This window comes from Anoplolepis gracilipes, chromosome 7 (assembly GCF_047496725.1).
Source record: "Anoplolepis gracilipes chromosome 7, ASM4749672v1, whole genome shotgun sequence".
Classification (NCBI taxonomy): Eukaryota; Metazoa; Arthropoda; class Insecta; order Hymenoptera; family Formicidae; genus Anoplolepis; species Anoplolepis gracilipes.
Window position 1 is genome coordinate 9,545,084 of NC_132976.1, and position 17,446 is coordinate 9,562,529.

General features: G+C 28.0%; 2 protein-coding genes and 1 pseudogene across 10 annotated transcripts; all 3 read left to right on the forward strand.

Annotated features, from left to right (window-relative positions):
• The first annotated feature begins 264 nt into the window (after positions 1 to 264).
• On the forward strand, positions 265 to 6,175 carry LOC140667976 (leucine-rich repeat flightless-interacting protein 2). 8 transcript variants are annotated; one of them, XM_072896439.1, is made up of 9 exons: positions 265 to 373; positions 1,343 to 1,496; positions 2,593 to 2,719; positions 2,885 to 3,024; positions 3,094 to 3,357; positions 3,497 to 3,641; positions 4,883 to 5,008; positions 5,127 to 5,341; positions 5,513 to 6,175. In XM_072896439.1, the coding sequence occupies exons 2-9, from the start codon at positions 1,413 to 1,415 to the stop codon at positions 5,621 to 5,623; spliced, it is 1,212 nt and encodes a 403-aa protein (XP_072752540.1). In that variant the 5' UTR covers positions 265 to 373; positions 1,343 to 1,412; the 3' UTR covers positions 5,624 to 6,175. The 8 variants fall into 8 exon arrangements, with proteins under 8 accessions (XP_072752540.1, XP_072752543.1, XP_072752541.1 ...); XM_072896442.1 differs by having other exon boundaries at positions 300 to 373; positions 1,374 to 1,496; XM_072896440.1 differs by having other exon boundaries at positions 366 to 473.
• A 317-nt stretch (positions 6,176 to 6,492) lies between these two features.
• Positions 6,493 to 7,709, forward strand: LOC140667670 (ERI1 exoribonuclease 3-like; annotated as a pseudogene).
• A 1,046-nt stretch (positions 7,710 to 8,755) lies between these two features.
• Positions 8,756 to 14,089, forward strand: LOC140667946 (kinesin-like protein Klp61F). 2 transcript variants are annotated; one of them, XM_072896366.1, is made up of 16 exons: positions 8,756 to 9,000; positions 9,529 to 9,676; positions 9,786 to 9,935; positions 10,107 to 10,267; positions 10,351 to 10,500; positions 10,600 to 10,836; positions 10,970 to 11,345; positions 11,424 to 11,695; positions 11,841 to 11,980; positions 12,056 to 12,174; positions 12,251 to 12,604; positions 12,747 to 12,974; positions 13,100 to 13,279; positions 13,368 to 13,590; positions 13,660 to 13,775; positions 13,899 to 14,089. In XM_072896366.1, exons 1-16 carry the CDS (start codon positions 8,936 to 8,938, stop codon positions 13,935 to 13,937), a joined length of 2,958 nt encoding a protein of 985 aa, XP_072752467.1. In that variant the 5' UTR covers positions 8,756 to 8,935; the 3' UTR covers positions 13,938 to 14,089. The 2 variants fall into 2 exon arrangements, with proteins under 2 accessions (XP_072752467.1, XP_072752468.1); XM_072896367.1 differs by lacking the exon at positions 8,756 to 9,000 and adding an exon at positions 9,182 to 9,275.
• The last annotated feature ends 3,357 nt before the right edge of the window (positions 14,090 to 17,446 follow it).

Consider the following 17,446-nt stretch of genomic DNA (forward strand, 5'->3'; position numbering starts at 1 on the left):
GTCCCGCGTTCCTAAAGGCCTCCTTCGCAGTCGGCAAGAATTTTTTCGGGCACTGGTAAAGTCACTAAATTATAAAGTATGTAGTCAAAGATTCAACCAATAAAATGATGCTTTGCGTCCATTTGGAACATCAAACTAGTACAGTCAATTCAGCTAAAAAAAGAACAGACTTTTTCATGTCTGCCCAATTGAAAATGGCCGGTCTTGCCTCACCTTTAACATCAAAATTAGAGGGTCTAGTGTCTAGTATAAATATATAAGAAGTCCGTGGCCGTGGCCTACGCACAGCATCATGGGTAACGATGGGGATGATGTCTTAACCTTCTTATATATAACTTTTAGACAGATGTAGGCGCGGCGAGAGACGAGGAGAGTAAGTGTAATGCTTTTGCGTGTCTCACATCATGCTTGATTATACGTGAGGTCTAACAAATCGGGCAAGAGTCGCAGTTCCACCGATTAAGTTTCATCGGGTACGGATGGTTACCACGATCAAATTATCCGATTTCCATTCGTTATATTTATAGAGCGCACCCGGTGTATTTTTTGCATGTCACATTCGCGATTTCGAAAAATATCTACTGGCTCTGACATGTCCTAATCGTGTAAGTGCTCGTCCGTGATGGGTGAATAATAAAGCGACGAAATATAGCTATATAATATAAGATATACACGTAATGTGTGTGTGCGATGCGTGAAGTAATAATGTGTAAAATATCAAATTTTTGTTTTTTACTTTAAGCATATTCAATATTACATGTTTTTTTTTCTTTGCTTTAATGAATTTTGCCGTCCAAAGCATTACTCGTCATCATCATTATTATCGTGATGTGTTACACATCGAAATGCAAGGTGTGACCGAACAATTTGAAAAAAGATCCGACATACGTCGACAAAATGTTGAGCAAAATTCCGCCTAATGGATACGAAGTACCGTAATTTTAATGATTTTTTAAAATATGTTTTACGTGAAAAATTATATCACAATTAATTTTCATCCTTCAAGTACTATATATCGTTCACATATACAGAAACACATATATACAGCAACATACACATGAAAAAAAAATGATTAGATTTCATTAGTGGAGTTTGAAGAACGATATGTAAAGTTATTTTATAAATTATTAATTTGTATATTAATAAAATATTTATTAAAAAGAGCTTGTTAAACTTGAATAAAATATAAAGATATGCAAATTAAAATTGTTCTAAATACTTGAAAATAAAAAGCAAATGATAATTGAAGGAAATTGTTAAATTTAGCATGGAATTGATTTATAATAATATCAATAATTAGCTTATTTGTATAAAATTGTTTAACTAATTATTTATTTGTTAGTGTGTTGTTGCAAATCGATTCTCCTAACTAGAGTCAATTGAAATACAAGTGGTAAGGAAGGAAATTCAGAATGGAATCAGCTATAACTGGGCGAAGGAGGACTGCGACACGGCATTCTGCGGAAGATCAAGCGCTTGATCAAATAGCTAAAGAGGTATGATTTTCATAAAAATATATATAACTTTGTGAAATATAATATGCACAAATATGCAAGATTGTGTTAGATTATATTAAAGGATATTAGTCTAAATACAATTATTCTATTTCAATTATTAAAAGCAGTACAGTTAATTTAGTTATCTTTTGATTTTTTTTGGACACATGCATACATATTTAATATATGTAAATAAGAAAAATATGATATATTTTTATGTGTCGTAAAGATAAAAATTTTACCATTAAAGATTTTTATTGACATTCTCTCTGTAATATGTTTTCTGTATCAAGGTATATTAGAAATAATGAAATAAATATACAATATATAAATAATAGAAATAACAAAGCAATAATGAAATTGTTTAATGTGTCATATTTTTTTCATTTTAATAATTTGAAAAATATTAATATATTAGCAAGAGAGTTAAGCATATCCTATTTATTATTACTACTTAAAACAATGCTTGTGTATAAGTGTATAAATATATTTGATTGTTAGCAGAGATATGTTATTCTTATATTTCTATATCTTTAAATATATGTAATATTAATCTTATTTATAATATGTTTTTGAGAAAACAATATTTGTAAGATTAATTTATCGAAATATTGACTAAATATATAAATATATTTTAAACAAATAGCTAAATAGTTATATTAAGCAAATTATTATAGAGACATTTCATAACATTATTAAATGTTTGTAAATAAACTTCCTTGTTTTAAATAATATTAGTGTTGCTTTTTTTTTAATAATTTACACATTTTTTTCGGATATTATTATTTAAATATTACATTAAAGAGAAATTGATATATTTTTTATAGACTTGATACACAAATTATAATTATTAATGTACCAAATATTAAATTTGGTTTGTATATAACAATTATATAAGTAATTCATATTTTTCAATAAGAACAAATAACCAATCATGTTAATATAAAAAAACTTATAACTGTTTATTTGTTATATTTGTATTTTAATATTTTAATGAATTAAGGAGGATCTTTATAATATGGTGATGTGTTAATGATGAATCAAATGTAAACATATATTTTTGGTAACAGGCTGGATTTTCCATACATACTTTCAGGCAGAAGCAAGACTTGCTGCTAGGAGACAGGCAAGAGCAGAAGCTAGAGAAATACGAATGCGTGAATTAGAGAGACAACAGAAAGAAGCAGAGGAGAATGCTGACAGGGTTTATGATATGTGTACAGGTAGTTTAAGAATGAATACATTTTACATTAGTTTCATTTATTTTTATAATTTTTTGTATAATGTTATAATAATAAATTACCTACAGAAGTACTATCTGTCTATACATACATTTGTATATTCTCTTTAATATTTTATATAAATATTTATTTAACATTTAATTGTAGTTGATGTGAACAGAACTATGAGAGTAACTCCAGATCCAGTACGTACATCACGGCTTCTTACAAATTCCAATAATTTCCAATCAAGTCGCAGATCTTCAGAAGATTCATTAGAAGATGCAGGATTAAGCAGAGATATTAGGGTATGCTTATAAGCTCTATATTAAGTCCTAATAGTACTAATAATAACACTAATATATTTGTTTATGTAGTTGGAATTAAAAGAATTTGAAGAAAAATTCAGAAAGGCAATGATAGCTAATGCTCAATTAGACAACGAAAAATCATCTTATGTCTATCAAGTTGATTTATTAAAAGACAAATTAGAAGAATTAGAAGAAACAACTGTACAATTACGTAGAGAATTGAGGGAGAAAAATCGAGATGTTGAACAATTAAAACGAGTTAATCAGAAATTAAAAGAAGATTTAGGTATTTGCAGGGCACAATTATTAGAAAGAGATACACTTATACAAGTATGTATATTGTTATTTGTTGTAATAACACATATAATATCGTTTATCAGAAAAAATTTCTCGTACGTAATATTTTTATTTAGTCATACCTAAAATAAACTATCAAAGCCTAAAATAATATATTATAATTATAATTTAGGAAAATGGCTTAATTATCATTGACAATGAAGGGAGCGAAGATGAAGATAATGAAAATATTGAAAATAGACCACATTGTAAAAAGAGAGTACTAGTCAGTACAGAAGCTGCAGAGTTATTGGAAACAGCTGGTAAAGGTTCACTGGGTATGTTGAGTGTTACATTTATTAAAAATATTTATTAAAATGTAAATATTAATACAATATGTGTAATTATTGGCTAGTTTTCTTAGATTAGATTGGATAATGTGATAGGCAAATACTTTCAAATATTTATATGCTAGAAAGTATTTACATACATACACATACACTTTTAGTATTCTTCTTTGTGATGGAACTATAATAGTTTCGACCTTTATTTATTATTAGATTCTCCTCAGTCAACAATAAACAAACTAATTCAAACTGTTTTTTATGTATAGTTAACAATCATTATAAAGAAAAATGTTTATATTTTTTAATCCATAATTACAGAGATTTGTTTTTTAAGGGGGGAAAATATTTTTGCGAATTTTTCAATAATTTCAAAATTGGCAACATTTTATATCATAAGGCAGATTTAAATTATTTTTCTGTTTCATGACATCTGATTTTTTGTTTCAATTAAGTGATAAACAAAAAAAAATTAAAATTGAGCTAGAATAAATTGTATTTATTGTAGATAAACAGTTTGTAATTTTTAAAAATCTATTTTAAAAAAATTACTATTTTAATATAATAAAAAAGCTAATGTTTTTATATTTTTATCTTTTTTCAAAAATAATTTTAATGGCTTAATAAGATTTTTATTGTTGAAATGAATAGGACAATTTTCAGTTACAATGGAGAATACAAAATTTTTGTAATGCATCTAACTGAAAATTTTCCGAATTATGTTGTGTGTAGCTATTTGCATCATTAACTCATAATAATAAAAATGTAAAGATATTAAATATATATTAAAAAAAGTTTTTTTTTTCACAAAAGAACAAATATATATTATTTGAAATATATCCAAAATTCAATCATTATAGTTTATATCCTATAAACCAATCACGACTGATTGGCAAAACATACATACATACACACAAGGATATTAAACTATGAAGCAGCATACTTGCAAATCTCTCATAAACACTTCACATAAAAGCAAAAGAGTCTAAATCAGAATGTAGAAGTGCCTGAGATTGCCACTTTTATTATTGAAAAATTTACAGAATAAAATAATTTTGACAGTACTCATTGTCAGACAGAAGAATATTAAAGAAGTGTACTGTATATACTTCTTAAAATATATAATCGTAAAATATATAAAAATACATATAAAATCAATGCTCTTGTATTTGCTTATTATACATTTGCTGTAATGTAATATTAATTTCAATATAATATTTATAACTTTATTTTAGATGTCCGATTAAGAAAATTTGCTTTTGAAAAAAAAGAATTGCAAGATGAAATTCGACATTTAAGATTGGAACTGGAAGAAACTAGAAATCGCATGAGATCCGAAAAATCATCTGGTTCATTATTAGGTTAATATTTACATATATCTGTTTTAAATAGATTATATGTAATTGTACATACGTATAGATATCTATATGAATTGTAATATTATTTTGTTTATATTAATTAACATATCTGTTGCAACAGGTTGTTTATCAGAGAACGAGGATATTCAGCGTGAAGCAAATAAATTGTTAGCAGATTATAAATTTAAATTACAGAAAGCAGAACAAGACATGTCTACGTTACAAGCAACAGTAGCTAGATTGGAAAGTCAAGTAATTCGTTATAAATCAGCTGCAGAAGCATCTGAAAAAGCAGAAGATGAATTAAAAGTGGAAAAAAGAAAGTTGCAACGAGAAGTATGAACATTGATTTTTATTATATCTATATAGACATCAAAATGCTTTAAAAAATTAAATATATATATTCTATATATAGAAATATATAGAATATATAGAGTTAAAAAAAAGATATATATATATATAGATGCACGATATACATAGATTACAATTAAAAATTTTTATTTTCAGGTAAGAGAAACGCAAGCTCGTGTAGAAGAATTGGAGACAGCAAATTCTCATTTGCAAAGGCGATTGGATAAACTTAAAAATGCAAAATCGGCACTTTTAAAGGAACTTTGACAGAATGATGTTTGCAAAGATGTACGATGAATGTCATTTACTTATATCTTGATTACTGTGTGCCGATGTTGCCTCAATATTAATACTTAACATTTTGAATGTAGTTACAAAGGCGAAGATTATGTATTATCGTTATAACATTTCACATTGTAGAATGAACGTCATTCGGATATAGATCCATAGAAAATTGCTGTGGAAATAATTTCTTTTTACATTTATCAAGTTTTGATATCAACTTTGTTACTCTTGCATTAGAAGAATAATACTCTTGCTTTAGTGAAATAACAAGAGACTTTTTAATGCAATTTATATGTTAAAATTTTCTATAAATTTACAAGGAGTTATGAAACTATAATTCAGAACTTTTATATAAATGGCAAATAAATAGTGTATTCGTTCCTGTTTTGTTGCAATAAATTCATGAAAATTACTTAAAGTTACTAATATATATACATGTATATATCTTTTTAAGCATAAAATATTTATATGATGAGTACAATGACTAATAATGTAAAATACTTTTTGCCGTATTAAATTTAATACAGAATAGAATATTTCAGTGGAATCTTTTTATATGTATGTTTGTAATAGAATATAATATACATTTAGGATAAGAGTATAAAATTCTAATTTCTAAACTAATGTAATTTGTATATTAAATCGAATTACATCTCCAAATTTAAAATATATTATGCTTACAGACTTCTATATATATTATTTTAGACTGCTCTAATAGCCAAATCTCAAGGCGAAATATTATGCAAGGACAACTATTTTTATGTAGGCAAAATATCATACCAGAATCATACTCACAGAATTCAATATGCTGTATTTCTTGATATATGACATTCTAAAGTAAAAAACAGTAAAAATATCAAGTGTATATAGAGTACACATATAAAAATAATAAATTAGACATATATAATTATATATATATATGTGCATATGCACAGCCCTGTCGATCAGAGATTGGAAGTTGGAAGCTGAAGGATATGTTTCACGCTTATGTTAAACCTAGGATTCATCCTCGGCTCACGCCACTCTGTACAGAATTGACAAGAGTTATGCAGGAGACTGTGGACAATCAGCCTTGCTTTGTGAATGTGTTTTTCAGGTTTTGAGTGGTTAAACGAAGGATATTTTGACAAATCTGACAAAAGCTCGTTCACAACATGTGGCAATTGGGACTTGAAGACGATGCTGCCGAATCAGTGTGAATTGGACAATATTACGTTACCGGATGAATTCAACGATGGATAGAATTGAAGCATACGTTTTGCGACTCCACCGGGTATTATCCGAGGAATTTGAAAGACGCTCGCGCGATTGAATCTTCTACTGCAAGGGCGCTTACATTCAGGCATTGATGATGTGAAAAAATATAGTTTCTATAATACAGGCTTTAAAAGAAAATTTTATAACACACAATTTAAAGTTACTTCATCATTAACAAGTTCCGCACAAGTTTAAAGGATTACAAAGTGACAAGAAACATATAAAAAAGAAAACACATATTTGTCAAAACTCAGTCTTTTATGTTAATAAAATATTGCTTTTGCATATAAAAATTATTAATTACATTAATTATAAATAAATGTTGATTACAAAATTGTGCATCTAATTTACAGTCGTTTTATGAAATCAACACATCTTGTTTATGGTTCTCCATATAAATCTCGAGTAACTATCGCGATATTACGTTCGGAAGAATCGAATATTGCAACAGTAAACGTCATTTATGGGGAAGAACCGACACAGAGGGAATATTACTGAACGGAAGAAGCTTTCCTTTGAAGATACAATGTTTGCAAAGATAGAACATAATATGCAAGCTATATTATACAATCTGGAAAAAGGAAGAAAGTATAAATTTTTTTGTCAGTGATAAGAATTGATGCCAATTTGTCTGGATACATTCGCTCATCTTTTTACCTGTGTATTCGCCAACGGGTCAGTTCATCCCTATAAATGACGTTTACTGTTGCAATATCCGATGCTTCCCAAAATTCTGTCCCAAAAGACTTCGCGATATTATAACGTTCTGTAATATCGCGAAATCTGCTTTTGAAACAGAATTCTATTAACACTCGTCCAATCTCTTTAGAATTGAGAATCAATAGATTCTTGAAAAACCATTATTGGAGAAATAACTGAAATATATAAATATATATTCACATATATATTTACATCATTTATCAAAATATATATGTAATGGTTAGCAAAAAAGAGAAAAAAATTAATTTACTCAAACCTTAAGTTGTAATTTTAATTTTTGCAAACGATTTTGAAATGACAGACTGCAAATATTACACTAAAAAGATATCATAAATCTCCGATATTTTTGAGTGTAATATTTGCAGTCTGTCGTTTCAGAATACAAAGTACCAAGTGGTAATATCATCTTCCCACTCTTATCTCCCAGTATATTCCAAATTTTTATCTTACTGTATCCACCATATCTGTACAAAAGTATCTATCACACAATTAAAATTGTTGTAATATTTTTTTAAGTTTGTTAAAATGTTCCATAAATATTTATACACAATTTTATGTTGTTGAGACTCACTACCATCTCTCGTATATTTGATAGCGATTTTTCCAGTTGCCGGGCCTACATGATACGGACTAAAGCTAACAACGAGAGTTGTATGCTCTTGACGTTTCATTACTAGTACATATCAGACAAGATTTTAAGATATATTACTAAATCTTAAAAGAAAGTTATGATTGAAATTCCTGTATTCATGCAAGTATTTATGTTATAATTTCTTGGATGTAGACAGAGTGCCAAAACCACGCTGGTTGAACGATCCAGTTGGCGTTAACATACTACATATAAGGAAAAAGCGTTGTATGAAAAATGGCGGCATGACGTCTCTCTGGTTTTATAATACATTCTAGGTAATAACAGAGTCTCTGCTAGTAACGTCGCTTTAAAGGCATTCCAAGTAGTTACATTATGGCGTAGCCAATCAGGTTCACTATCTAGCTTTTCTTTTACCAGAGAGAAGCCTTCTCTCTGTTTTTGCTATTTATGCTAGTTTTTTTTTTTTTTTTTTTTTTTTTCTTTTTTTTTTTCGTAACAGTTGGTATTAGTGATTGTTACTCTCGCACGCCACCACCTAGCGGCAATTGTGTAAAAAATCTCAATTCAAATTCTCCAACAGATGCTGTGTCCTGTGTCTAACTATTAGCGTGTAACGTGTAGCGTTTGCAAACCGAAATTGAATACGAAATAAAACGTATCGCGAAAGAAATAAAATCGTTGTACCAGTTGTGTTATAACGAGAAATATTCAGAGCGCAAGAAATCATGATGAATGAAGCACGTAACAAGAAGGATAAGAACCAGCATATACAGGTTTTCGTGCGTGTTAGGTAAGAAAGAATAATTATCCCTTATTCCGTACTGATGAATCATTTTTGTCTGTGATTTTTCTAACAACATCAATTTCTCGAAAACAAATAATAATCAAATAATATATTTAAGTGAATTATTTTTCAAATTTATTATTTTAGTCTTTATTTAGAATGTTCAAAGAAGTATATACATTTTTTCAGATTTTTTAAAATACTTTTACATATTAATAAACTTATCGAAAATACGTTGACCCATCTGTACAGTTAGAAGGTGTCAAAAATAACAATACAGAGTAAGGGTTAAATTTGAAAAGCTAATGCCTTACTATTTAAAAAAAGACTGAATCCCCTGTACATGCTGAAAAGTGTATTAAATTCTTTCTATAAAATCCTGCTAAAGTCTAATTTTTCATTTAATTTTAATTTTCTATTATTTATAAATATGAATTAAATAATTTTATATAGTCACACTAAGAACTGGCTTTTTTATTTTTACACTAATTTTACTATTGAATTATCTTCATGGAATGGTGAAATTTTTAATAGGCCAATTAATGCTACTGAGAAGATTGGAAAATCGTGTTCAGTGGTGGAAACCCCATCTAACAAAGAAATAGTGGTACATGAAAAGTCACAAGGCAGTTACTCGAAAAAGTTTACATTTGATAAAGTATTTGGACCTTCTTCAAAACAGGTAGATATTTCTTTATTTTATATAAACAATTAAGCTTTTTATTTTAAATATTTTAAGAAGTACTTATATTTTGGAAAAAGAAAAATACAATATTGTTTGTAATTTACAGATAGATGTATATAATGCAGTTGTTAATCCATTGCTAGAGGAAGTACTGGCAGGATATAATTGTACAGTTTTTGCGTATGGTCAAACCGGAACTGGAAAAACATTTACTATGGAAGGTCTTGGCAATGATCCAACATTACATTGGCAAAGTGTCAGTTCTATTTTATATAAAATAATATTTATTATAGTAAATGTAAAATTCCAATATATATAAATTTTTGTCATAATATATGTATATGATATATATTGTGACAAGAAATAAATATAATAATGTGATATTAAATATATATACTTATATAAAATAAACTTTATGTACATATAGGATACAACAGCTGGAATTATACCTCGTGCATTGAGTCATTTGTTTGATGAATTACGTATGTTGGAAGTACAAGAATATACAGTTCGAGTTAGTTTTCTTGAATTATATAATGAAGAATTATTCGACTTGCTATCACCTAACGATGATGCATCTAAAATAAGGTATTAAAGATTAAAATGTATTTTAATAATAATAAAATGTGAAAGATACATGTATTATTATTCATATTTTTAATCTTATGTAGGCTTTACGAGGATGCTACGAGAAAAGGTTCAGTAATTATTCATGGATTAGAAGAAGTAATTGTACATAATAAAAATGAGGTCTATAAAATCCTAGAGAAGGGATCTGAGAAAAGACAAACAGCTGCCACTTTAATGAATGCTCACTCAAGGTTGTTATTTTCATATATATATATGTTATTCATTTATTTTTTTAAAATGATATACTTTATGTTATACTTGTAATAACATTTTTAATACCATATTTTCAGTCGTTCCCATACAGTATTTTCGATTACTATTCATATAAAAGAGAATAATATAGAAGGGGAAGAACTTCTAAAAACTGGAAAATTAAATCTGGTAGATTTAGCTGGAAGTGAGAATATTGGAAGATCTGGAGCAGTTGATAGGAGAGCACGAGAAGCAGGAAATATTAATCAGTCATTATTAACTCTAGGTCGAGTTATAACAGCGCTTGTTGAAAGAGCACCTCACATACCATATAGGTAATTAGGACAACATTACAATGTATTAATAATATAATTTTATATGAATATATATAAATAGAGAACTAACATTTTTTATCAAGTTTTGTAATCTAAAATTAACCGACATTTATTATTTTTGTATTACATTTAGGGAATCAAAATTAACGAGACTTCTGCAAGAATCATTAGGTGGACGTACGAAAACATCAATTATTGCAACAGTGTCTCCAGCAAATATAAATCTTGAGGAAACATTGTCAACATTAGATTATGCTCATCGTGCTAAAAATATTACAAATCGTCCTGAGATCAATCAGAAATTGTCTAAAAAAGCTTTACTCAACGAATACACAGAAGAAATTGAAAGACTTAGGAGAGATTTATTAGCAGCACGTGAACGAAGTGGTGTATATTTAGCACTAGAAAATTATAACGAAATGCAATTATTGATTGAAAACCAGAATAAGGAAATTGAAGAAAAAATAACTCACATGAAAGTGCTTAAGGAAACTATGGAAGCTAAGGAGGTATAGATACATGATAATAACGATTAATATTTTATCATAGTAATTTGTATTATTATTTTATATTTTATTTTTGTTTAGCAAATATTTAATGATTTACAAGTAAAACATGAGGAGCAAACTAATTGTCTACATGAAACCAAGAAACAATTAGAAACTACCACATATGCTTTGAAATCAGCTGCTGCACGTTTAGAAATGACAGAACGTGAGAAAGAAGAACAGTGTCACTTAGTAGAAAAACATGTATCTACAGAAAAACAACTTTCGGCACAAGCACAAATACTTTTGAATGTTGCTGACACAGTAACAACTGATGTAAATAAGCTTCAGGATAAAATTTCTTATAAGAGGTAATTGCATTTTATTTTATCATTTTAATATAGGATAAGAGATACCAATAACAACTTTAAAATATTGGTATTATTATAATTATTTTAAATTATATTTAATAATGTACATCTATATATATATATATATATATATATATATACACAGGCAATTGGAACAGGAAAACGAACATCTCGGTCATCAATTTCGATGTAACATGGCAAAACAGTTTCAAGACATGGAGAATAATATTGCACTTTATTCGCAAAATTTTCTACAGTTTTGTACTTCCATGAAAAGTGAAATAGGTAAAAGAAAATTATTAATGTATATATTTATGTATATAAATGAATATCAGAATATACATTAGACTATCTTTGTAGATTCACAAGTAAAGCTGTTCAAAAAGGATATAGATTCATTAATTCATCATGTGTCAAATGATATTATTAATAAAGAACAGTCAATAGTAGATGAATTTACAAAAAATACAAATATTTCGGTAAATTATTTGCATATATGTGAAAAAAACAAAATGATATCAAAGAATATCTATAACACAAATTTTTTTATTTTAGTATATTCACTATCAACAATGGTTGAATGCAGAAAAAAAATATTCATCTGACCTGATTCAACATGAACAGGATTTTTTAAATGATACATCCCTAAAACTGACATCAAAAATTAATGAATTGATAGAAATTAATAATTTGCAAATTGCAAACACTTTACATCAATTAAATGATGATATATCTGAAAAATTTGATAAGTTCTTTGAATACACAGATGAATCAATAAGACAACTTTGTAATTGTAACATACGTGAACGTGACAATTTACGTACAAATATGTATGACATGAAAAAAAACATACAAGTTATTCATGAAAGTGATAGTAAAATTATGGAGGAACAAGAAAAGTTTAAGAAGGTATAATCGTAATTTGATAATAATTTTAATATTATCTCATGATTATATTTTACTAATATTTTTTTATCAACAATTTTAAATAATTATTTTTAGTAATTTTATTTACAAATATGTTGTAAAATACATATAAATTTTTTTACAGTCATTTGAAAATCTATGGCTACAATTTAACAACTTGAATAAAAACGTGACTGAGAATCATTCTAATACATGCACTACTTTGGCTCGTGTTAATGAAATTTGTGACAATATGGACACCACTATTCTTGATAACTATCACAAATTTGTTGAAGGAAATGAATCTTTAAAAAAGAGAATTCAGAACAATATAGATATACTTAAAAGCGATATTAATCATAGAATAATAAAGGTATTATTTAATATTTTCATTACATCTTACAACACTTTTCTCAAATGTTCTTAAAATGATTAATACTTGTATAAGAAATGAAAATATCAAGATAATATATATGTTGATTTTTTTCGTTTTATTAGAATCAGACAATAGCAAAGCAGTTTGCAGAAGAAGGCCATAATTTAACTGACGAATTTCAAACTAACATAAACAATTATTGCAATGCATTAATGCAGAATAAATTACATATTGAAGATGATAAAACACAAATGGAACAAAAGTTTATAGAAGATAATTCTTCTTCTATTGGATTTATTGAAGTAAATTTATTTTTATTACTTATGTGTTACCAAATTATTATTTTAGAAAATACACATATTAATATATTTAATCATATTCATTTTGCAGATTATTCATCATATAATAATGCAAGGATATGATAATCACATAAAACTTGTAAAAGAAGCCGAACAGAAAAAGCTACAAATGTTTATAAATCTAAGTAATGAAATTGAAAAACAAAATAAAATTTCGTTTGATTGGAATGACAAAACAGCTATGGAATTGCATTCAATACAAGATAGAATCGGAAAATTCCTTCTTGAAGATTTACGTCGCGATACACCAACAGGTAAATCTTCGACTTTTATGTAATGCTAACTTTAATAGTCAGACTTATTTAACATCTTTTTTTTTTCAGGTTTAACACCTGCAAAAAAAGAATATCATTATCCACGACGCTTGATTGTAACTTCGCCACATGAACGAATCCTTCAAAGGTTTAGAGAAAGAAGATATGAAAACTCTGATGACGAAGTAAATATATATAAATATTAATTTATTTAAAAATATTAACGTTTCTAAAAAATGAATCTTAAAGATTACTGACCTAGCAAATATAGTGATATATAAATGCTGAAACGTATTATATTTTTGTAGGATACAACATTGGTCGATAATAATATACCGAAGAAATAATCGCAAATACGAACGTAGGTTAAAAGTTTCAACTGTGATAATCGATTATATTTTATATTTATTGATAGAAATTAATTATACATTAGATTTACTGTGAGATAATAATTTTATACAATGATACGATGTAATAAACAATATAATTAAAGTTTGTATTATCAAAATAAAAAAATTAAAAATTTATAGAACTATTTAACAGATCTAAGGTATACTTGATATTAATTTTGTTTTGAAATGCAAGATTTTTTACCCTAATCCATCATAATATTTGTACTTTAGAACGAAAATAACGTCAAACGGAGTATATTCTTAAATCTACATCCCTGATTTGAATTTGCTTCATAAATCTGCAATTGTAGATCTATTCGTTTTAGTTGAACTTGATGCACTAGTTCAGGTTCAGAGTTTAGCTTTTTCCTTTTGCATTGATATACGAATGTGCATGCGCGATAGGGGAAAATTATCTACATATTTACAGAAAGAAGCCTGAGAGACGCCACGGCCAGGTTTTACGTAATACATATTTATAATATAATTTTATTTTATTTAATAACTGTAATTCTATTCATCAGTCATCAGACTCATTTAATTCATTTATTTGTCGCTTTGAATTTACAATTTTAAGAGTAGGACGTTTGATATATTAATTTTGGGAAAAGAAACTTATTAATTAATGTTAATTAATGCCGATTATGCAATTGACATACTTGTACGCGATTAGTAATATTTAATTCTAAACTTTGTAATATTTTATTTTAGAATATACTTATATTTTTGTGCGATCGATATCAATATCAAAAGCGCGACTGACAAATTTCGAGAATAAAAGGTTAATATTTAATAATTATAACTGTTATTAATATTAAGGGTTACTACATCATCGAAATTGAATTTTTATCGAATCATGTTAATTCAATAAATTTTGTATTATTGTGTATGTTTGTTCAATTTCGCGTAACTTACAATAGATTATTTTATTATAGATTTACAATAAATATAGAATATGTATATATATATAGGTACAATAGATTTTTATATACAGGTGTACAAGAGATGTCGCGAGATTGTGCGACTTCGGTGGGCGGGACGCCCCGACTGATCGATCTATGCCGGCGCGTATCGATTCGGGTATGGATCCGCGGGTGGATCGCGGTTGGCGGCTTCTCGCGGGGCGCGGTTTCGTCGATTCGTTCGGATGGTCGACAAGATGGCCGAGAGCGGAAAGGACTTAGTCGTTGCTCGAAGCTCGTAGAACGCTTGGATATGATTAAAAATGAGCGCTCTGCCCATTGTCCGGCTGGTGTTCGCCGAACGGTAGCTTTCGGCGGGTGTTGGCGGGGTAACGAGGGCGCGGGGTGGTTTCGTTACGCGCATTATGGCCAGTATTTGACCACGTACTTTTCTAGCCAGTTGGACCTACCTTTGTTGCTCCTGGCCATATTCATTCTGACTCGATTTTTAGCCAGAGGTCAAAGAAGAAAAATAATTCCTTCCTATTGCCGGTTAATTATTATCGCCGGCAAATAAGACGACCTATGTTTGTTTAGGATCGTACAATATTATAATCGTTTTCTAGACGCGTTGTACGTCATTCAGTCGTTTAAAGTCGCAAAAGATAATATAATCATGTATATATCGAAAAAATTATATTCTCGAAATATATGCTTTTATAAACTCTCCTTATAGATATATTCTTAATAAACGAGAATATTTTTTTCTTTACATAAACTTTTTTGACATATCTTATATATATAAGTTAAGTAAAACTATGTATATATATATATATTTAACTTGTCAAAGTTTTATTAAATAGTCAATGTCAACAATTTATAAAATTGTTTTTTTGTAATTATTGAAATTAATGATCTCAAATATTAAATAATATAATGGTAAAGAAATACCTATTTTAGTATACATTTTTACATGTTAAGAATATCTAAAATTACTCTACTCTTTAGAAGATTTCTCCCTTAAACTAATATTAAGAAGATTCTTTTGATATCTATTTTAAAAGAAGATATTATAAGTAAAACACCCTTAAGATGAGAATATAATTTTTTCGATGCATATAAAATATATTAGCATGTATGTTAACCCCTCTGTCGGCAGGTCATTAACATATGTATCTTTAAAATTGTTTTATAAAACTCATATTACAAATATATAATTGAAATAAATATTTTATGTATATTTCGTTCATCATATTCATCATTACATTTTATAATACGTGTCTTGCATAAAATTGGAATAAATATTACATATTCTTATTCCTAAAATATTTTTCCTTTTCTTTCAATTTATATGTATAACTTTTCTATTTCAACAAGATTTTCTATTAAAAAAAAATGAATAAAAAATATAAAATTTTATCTTACATATAACAAAGATACGAAAGAAATTTTTCTATGATTTAAAATTGACTCAGAACTCACTAGAATACGTTATCCTGCCGTCCGAGGGTTAAAGCAACGAATTTATCTACAATCTACATCTCTATCTACCAGAATGTCTACATAAATTCGTTGCTTTAAAATATAATAAAAGCTTTTTGTCACTCACCGACACTGATGCGCAACAGCGGAGTTGTCGATATTGAAGCTATGTTATCTGTAACATACAAATATAAAATCCAAATTATAGCAGCGCTTAAAATAATTAATATTTGAGAATTTCCTATCGTACTCATTAAATTTATATTCGATGCGTACAAAAATAAGCAGATAATCTAAATATTAAATAATTTTGTAAATTAAAAAAACTTTTCTTTTTAAATAGAAACTTTTATAAGATTTATACAAAAATCTTGATCTCTGAATTTCTTTTGATTAAATCATTTAACTAAAAGAATCGAATTATTTCGTGTAAGGCATTTATTAATTAATATACAAATAATATTTACCCTGGGGTTGCTCCGCCGATGCAGGATGCCTCTCCTAGGCCTCCTCCTCCTCTCAGATTGTAAGGGACGTCAGGAACTATTGTTTTATACGCGCGATATACTTTTTTTAATTTGTTGAAACCGCACAAAAATAAAATATTTTAAACCGTACAAAAGTAAAAATGCGCGATAATTTGACGGCACTCCCGCACTTTTACGCGCGATACTTTGACGGCACTCCCGAATTTCGAAACGATCGAAAATCCCATTTCATCACGCACAAGAATCATACTTGAAGTCGATAAGTCGGGCGCGATCAAACTCCGAGCAAGAGTTTAAGTTCGAATCGGAAGAGGACGGAAGATCGAGGGAATCGATCGCGAATGGGGTACGCTCGAGTTAATCAAATACGATCCCCGACAACATAATTTCGTGATCGAAATCAGGAAATATGAACGAAACACGACCGCGACCGCGATGAAGCCGAGAACCGAGAGCCGAAACGAATGTCAAAAACAATAGCGCGCTATATGTCACCAAGGTCGAATGTTATTTTATTTCGGAGTCATTTTAGACGTATTTTAACACGTTAGGATTTATCGTAATATTATTACGTATATTATCGTCGCGAGAA

What these genes read in the sequence shown, in the direction of transcription:
- LOC140667976 (XM_072896439.1), top strand. Translation starts at nt 1,413, where the DNA reads ATGGAATCAGCTATAACTGGGCGAAGGAGGACTGCGACACGGCATTCT. An exon ending in GGTTTATGATATGTGTACAG is followed by an intron (nt 2,720 to 2,884) that starts GTAGTTTAAGAA and finishes ATTTAATTGTAG; the next exon opens with TTGATGTGAACAGAACTATG. An exon ending in GATTAAGCAGAGATATTAGG is followed by an intron (nt 3,025 to 3,093) that starts GTATGCTTATAA and finishes TTGTTTATGTAG; the next exon opens with TTGGAATTAAAAGAATTTGA.
- LOC140667946 (XM_072896366.1), top strand. Translation starts at nt 8,936, where the DNA reads ATGATGAATGAAGCACGTAACAAGAAGGATAAGAACCAGCATATACAG. An exon ending in TTCCATGAAAAGTGAAATAG is followed by an intron (nt 11,981 to 12,055) that starts GTAAAAGAAAAT and finishes CTATCTTTGTAG; the next exon opens with ATTCACAAGTAAAGCTGTTC. An exon ending in ACGTCGCGATACACCAACAG is followed by an intron (nt 13,591 to 13,659) that starts GTAAATCTTCGA and finishes TTTTTTTTTCAG; the next exon opens with GTTTAACACCTGCAAAAAAA.